Source organism: Podarcis liolepis (genome assembly GCF_965112155.1).
Source record: "Podarcis liolepis genome assembly, chromosome: 13".
Lineage (NCBI taxonomy): Eukaryota > Metazoa > Chordata > Lepidosauria > Squamata > Lacertidae > Podarcis > Podarcis liolepis.
In genome coordinates this window covers 26,182,984-26,189,334 of record NC_139573.1, presented here as the reverse complement: position 1 = coordinate 26,189,334, position 6,351 = coordinate 26,182,984, and the positions used below count along the sequence as shown (strand labels likewise).

The window sequence follows — 6,351 nt, the reverse complement described above, 5'->3', positions numbered from 1 at the left end:
TCTCCATTTAGCTAATATATGGCCCAGCTCCAGTGATGCATGACAAAGTCCCAGGCCTTTTGTTCTACCAGCTGGTCCCTGAGGAAGCCCTTCAGTATGAAGGGATTCTCTCTTTGCTTCTGCATTTCAGGTGGAGGTGGATTGGGATAATTGTGATGGATAATGACAGTGGAGAAAGATTTCTGCAAAGTGTGCTTCCAAGGTTGTCCCAGAGAGGCATCTGTTTTGCCTTCATAGAGAGATGCCCCATGTTATCCTTTGTCACTGAAATGGGAAGCATGATGGAAGATGGGGCAAGAATACATGATAAAATCATGGACTCTCAAACAAATGTATTGGTGGCTTCTGGAGAATCTTACTCTGTTATGTATTTGAGATGGTTGCCATATCTGTCACACCTACAACATGACTCCAACAAACCAAAAGGCAAAGTATGGATAATGACAGCCCAGATGGAGCTTGTCTCATTGGTCTATCAAAGGACTTGGGATACACAGATACTCCATGGTGCTCTGTCCTTCACATTTCACTCCAATAATCTATCAGGATTTAAAACCTTCCTTGAGAGCAGAAGCCCTTTCAGCATAAAAGGAGACAGTTTTATCAGGCACTTCTGGGAACAGGCCTTTGACTGTGTATTCCCAAATATCTTGGTTGACAAGGTGCAAGGGAACATTTGCACAGGGGATGAAAAGCTGGAGAACCTTCCTGGAACTTATTTTGAAATGAGCATGACTGGCCACAGCTACAGTATCTATAATGCTGTCTATGTCATGGCACATGCTCTACAAACTGTATCTTCATCTAGTCTTAAAAAGAGGGCAATGGTGGATGGAGGAAGATGGACAGTTCAGACTAAAGACTTGTGGCAGGTAATGGGCTAATATTTCATCAAACATTGTATTATATCCTGTGTGTTGAGAAAGATCTCAAAGATCTTCATATTTACATTTCCCTACCTCTTACCATCAGGTGGAAAATAGTTCCATATTTTCTGCCTTTATCTGTGAACACTGATGTGTTCCTCCACTCAGAAGCTACCCATGCCATCATTGAACTGATGGTGTTGAATTTAGTCTAAATGATCCCACTGTAGAATGTTCTAAACTCTTGCCTTTTCTTAAAGGCGTTTATAAAATTAATCCCAAAGCAAGATTCAGATATAACTTCTGATCTTGGAGGTTTTATCCAGAAATATCAGGGATGACAATGAGGGGAGGAATCAGAATAAAAAAAAATGAGCACAAATTGAAAGCTTTTGCTGATGATTTGGTTATTACAGCAGAGGATCCAAATAATTCTCTCCCTAGAGTATTAGAAATGTTTTAGAAGTTTGGACAGGTGGCAGGATTTGAACTCAAAAAAATAAAACTAAATTGTTAGTTAAAAATCTTAAAGAAAGAGTAAAGAAGGAGCTATCAGAATCTATAGATATAGAAATCCACAAAAAGGTAAAATACTTAGGAATATAGTTGACGACAAAGAACCTCAGTATTTACAAAGATAATTATGAAAAAGTCTGGAATGAAATAAAAAGGAATCTAGAAAAATGGAATAGGATGACTCTTTCCCTCTTAGGAAGAATTGCAGCACTTAAAATGAATGTACTACCAAAAATGTTGTTCCCATTTCAGACAATACCAATAATAAGTAATAATGTCTGCTTCAAGAAATAGCAAAAAGATATTTCAAAATTTATCTGGAGTGGGAAAAGGCCAAGGATAAAACATAAAATACTTATAGATTTAAAAGAAAGAAGAGGCTTTTCCCTTCCAAATTTTGAAATTTACAATGAAGCAGCATGTCTTACTTGGATTCGGGATTGGATAAAATGGGGGGGGGGGAGAGAGAATAGAGTTGGAAGGACATGATAACAGATTTGGTTGGCAAGCATACCTGTGGTATGGGAAAGCTAAAGTACACAGAGGATTCCATAATCATATAATAAGAAAATCATTAATAAAGGTATGGGAAAAATACAAAGAATTACTGGAACCCAAAACTCTGTGGTGGTTATCACCCATTGAAGCGCTATCAGTTAAAACATCAACAATGAAAGAAACATGGCTAACATACAGAGACTTATTAATAGAATAACAAGGAAAGTTAAAATTGAAAGACTATGACGAAATAAAAGAAAACATTCAGTGTTGGTTGCAACATAGACAATTAAATGAAATTTTAAAAGAAGACACTAAGAAAGGATTTACTTATACGGTTTCTAAATTCCAAAAGGATATTATAGATGATAATTCCAAACTATTAAAGAAGGTGTATAATATATTGTTGGAATGGGAAACCAAATATGAAGAAGTCAAATCAGTAATGATAAAGTGGGCACAGGATGTAGGCCATAATATATAGTCTGAGAATTGGATAAGATTTTGGAAAGTGAATTTGAAATTTAAAGATTGCATACGGTTGAAGGAGAATTACATGAAAATGATGTACAGATGGTATATCACACCAGTAAAATTGGCAAAAATGTATAAAACAGAACAAAAGAACTGTTGGAAGTGTAAAGAAGGGGAAGGTACTTTTTATCATATGTGGTGGGATTGCAAGATTATTTTTTAAAAATGGGAAATGATATACAATGAACTGAAAAAAAATGTTTAAAATAACATTTGTTAAAAAACCAGAAGCTTTTCTGTTAGGTATTTTAGGACAAGAGCTGCCGAAAGAAAAAAGAACATTATGTATGCTACAACAGCAGCAAGAATTCTAATAGCACAAAATTGGAAGAGTGGAGTACCATGTAAAGAACAATGGCAAGAAAAACTGATGAACTGCGCAGAGTTAGCAAAGTTAACGGACAAACTGCAAGAAAAGGGCAATAGGGACTTTGAAAAAGAATGGGAACCTTTTACAATATATTTGCAGAAACAAAAAATAATGGGCTCGTTGGCAGGATTTAAATAAACATTTACAACTTTATTTAAACAAAACAAGAAATATAACAATGTGATAACATAGTATTATATACAAACAGCAGAATGTATCATCTGATGTAATAAACCAGAAATGGAAGCTGAGGAAAGTCAGTAGGGAGGGGGTGAATTGAAAAAGGAATGTTTCTTATTGATATTGGAAATTTGTTTTGAAAATATGAAATCAATAAAAAAATTAACAAAAAACAAAAACAAAACACCACTCTTGCCTTTTCTTTTCATTCTAGCTGCATCATTTTCTGAGAAGCATTTCGTTTAACAACAGTGCTGGGGACATGATTTCTTTTGACAAGAATGGGGTGCTTGTTGCTGGATTTGATATTATCAACTGGATTATTTTCTCCAACCAGTCTTTTCAGGGGATGAAGGTTGGGGCAGTGGATCCCCAGGGTTCTTCTGACCAACTATTCACCATCAATGAAGATGCTGTGACATGGCATACCTGGTTTAACCAGGTAGAATCTAATTGTATGCAATTTGGATTGACTTCCAGGTTTAATGAGCACTGACACTGTGTTCTGATATGCAAAATGATTTTTAGTGGACAATGGATGACTGCTCTAAAATAGAGTGTGTTAATTGAGAAGGCTAAAAAACCCCACAGGAATATATAAAATTGCCATATAAAATTATCTTCCAAAGGTACTTTCCTCTTGATATTATTGACTGAGGAATTTTAATCAATTCTTAGCATGCTATATAAGAACTTTTTCAAAGGAAAGAAAGTATATGTTCCTTCAGAAACACACAATTTTTACACTATATTGCAGATATATGTATAATGCAGTGTCATCTCCTTAATCTGAATGCAATAGTTAGTTCTCTATATTGAACCCATTCATATAGTACTATTGCAGAATGGGTTGCAGGTGGATTTTTCTATAGCCCCACCTGATACTACTGTGGCAACATTGGAAAGACCCAGAAATAAATGGATTCAGCCAATCACATGTATTCTACCCATCTAACTTACATTTTCCTTTCCCACTTAAGTGACAATCAGGTTAGAGACACCCAGGTTACCTTTTGCCTTCCTATCAGAAAATAACAACAGTTCATAATTTACAGTAGACAGGAAACAAGGCAAACATTGCCAACATGATGATGTAGAAAAACGTGGGAAAACATAACTATAGTAACATTTTAAAAGGCCCCAGTATAAGGATTCCAATCTTCTCATTCTCACTCTTACAGATAGGTAGCCGTGTTTGTCTGCCATAGTCAAAATAAAAAAAATCCTTCCAGTAGCACCTTAAAGACCAACTAAGTTAGTTCTTGGTATGAGCTTTCGTGTGCATGCACACGAAAGCTCATACCAAGAACTAACTTAGTTGGTCTTTAAGGTGCTACTGGAAGGAATTTTTTTATTCATTCTCACTCTGCTCTTTTTGTTTTATGGTTTCAGCACAAAATATTTATTATTGTACTGATTATTGCTATACTGTATCCTTCATGTCTTAGGTAAGGCCCATTTCTGTGTGCAGTGAAAGCTGCAATCCTGGCTCTAGCAAGAAAGTGAAGGAGGGGGAGTCATTTTGCTGCTATGATTGCATCCCATGTCCTCAAGGGAAGATTTCAGACCAGAAAGGTAAGAAATGAATTACCGGTATATAGAACTATCATTTATATTGCTTCAAAGAATTGTTCTTGAATATACTGTTTATAATGCTTGTGGTACAGTACCACTCCCAACCAAAATGGAGGCACCATAGCCACACCCTTAGCTCCCCTAAAAAAGAAGACTCAGTAGTATTTTCCAAGGGGAGGAGTGGGCAATGACCCACTGGTCTACATGAGCCAATACTGAGAGGGAGTTTGCCACAAAATATTAGGTAGCTGCTCCCATGGGTGCCTCACTTCACCCCCAATTCTTGCATCCTTCCTTCCTTGGCAATATGTACTGTTCAGATTTTGTGAGAGGAAGTCAATAACTTTTCATTTCAGACATGAATGATTGCTACAAATGCATGGAGCAAAGCTATCCAAACAAAGAACAGGATTTCTGTCTTCACAAGATTGTCATCTTCTTGTCTTATGAAGAACCTTTGGGGATAGGCTTGGCCTGTTGCGCTCTTTCCTTTGCTTTGACCACTGCTCTGGTGCTAGGGACATTTATGAAGCACCACAACACTCCCATTGTCAAAGCAAATAATAGGGACCTCACCTACACTCTCCTCACCTCCCTTCTACTCTGCTTCCTTTGCGTTTTGCTATTCATTGGACAGCCTAAGAAGGTGGTGTGTCTTCGACAAATTGCTTTTGGCATCATCTTCTCAGTGGCCGTTTCTTGTGTGCTGGCAAAAACCATCACTGTGGTTCTGGCTTTCATGGCCAACAAACCAGGATCAAGGATGCAGAAGTGGGTGGGGAAGAAGTTGGCCAGCACCATTGTTTTCTCCTGCTCCTTTATTCAAGCAGCCATTTGTACTGTGTGGCTGGCTACTACTCCCCCTTTCCCAGACATTGACACAAAATCACTTACTGAAGAAATTGTACTAGAATGTAATGAAGGATCTGTACCTATGTTTTATTGCGTCTTGGGCTACATGGGCTTGCTGGCCACTATCAGTTTCACTGTAGCTTTCCTGGCCAGGAAGTTACCTGACAGTTTCAATGAAGCCAAGTTCATCACTTTCAGTATGTTGGTCTTCTGCAGTGTTTGGGTGTCATTTATTCCAGCCTATCTGAGCTCCAAGGGAAAATACATGGTTGCTGTGGAGAGTTTTTCTATTTTAGCCTCCAGTGCAGGGCTGTTGGGTTGCATATTTTCCCCAAAATGTTACATTCTTTTGTTGAGGCCTGAGCTGAATAAGAGGGAACAGCTAATAAAAAGAGGTTATTGAAGCATTTAAGTATCTGCATGTTTGGCTATAGTTTTTGTGCTGGATATTTGAATGTTTCCAGAACAAATTATTATGAGAGGTTCTATTGAAACTGTTCTCCTACATAGCTCTTCCTCATAGTTTTATAATTGCTGTGTCTAGCATGGTGGTGGTTGCTTGCACTAGGATGTTCCCCACATCCCAAAACTTCTTGTTTCCATTGAGAAGAAAAGCATTTTTTTCCAGAATATTTGAGGTTAATCTCTTGATCTCCCTATCTTCAAAGGAAGACCATAATAAGCAAAACTTACATCTTTGCTATCATTAATCACCTCATAATAATCTGCCAATGAAGAGTTGGCAATCAAGAACAAGCCAGTCATCTTTCCTCCTGGAGGTCAGTATCCCACATTATCCGACTAAATAGCATTTGAAAAGTCTATTTCTTTTCATGCTGAAGACCATGGTTTTGTATTCCTGGGGTCTTTTTCATTTTTATGGATGGAAAAACACTCCATGCATTCGTTCTGTCCTGTTTCCACATTATTTTTATTTTTAAAATACGCACAGAATAGCAT

The 6,351-nt window shown here is 37.3% G+C and overlaps 1 protein-coding gene across 1 annotated transcript; it reads left to right on the top strand.

Annotated features, from left to right (window-relative positions):
- Positions 1–278: 278 nt before the first annotated feature.
- On the top strand, positions 279–5,794 carry LOC310692534 (vomeronasal type-2 receptor 26-like; the record flags this gene model as incomplete). Its single annotated transcript, XM_083473480.1, has 4 exons — positions 279–872; positions 3,179–3,406; positions 4,413–4,539; positions 4,896–5,794. The coding sequence occupies 4 exons, from the start codon at positions 279–281 to the stop codon at positions 5,792–5,794; spliced, it is 1,848 nt and encodes a 615-aa protein (XP_083329606.1).
- Between the last annotated feature and the right edge of the window lie 557 nt (positions 5,795–6,351).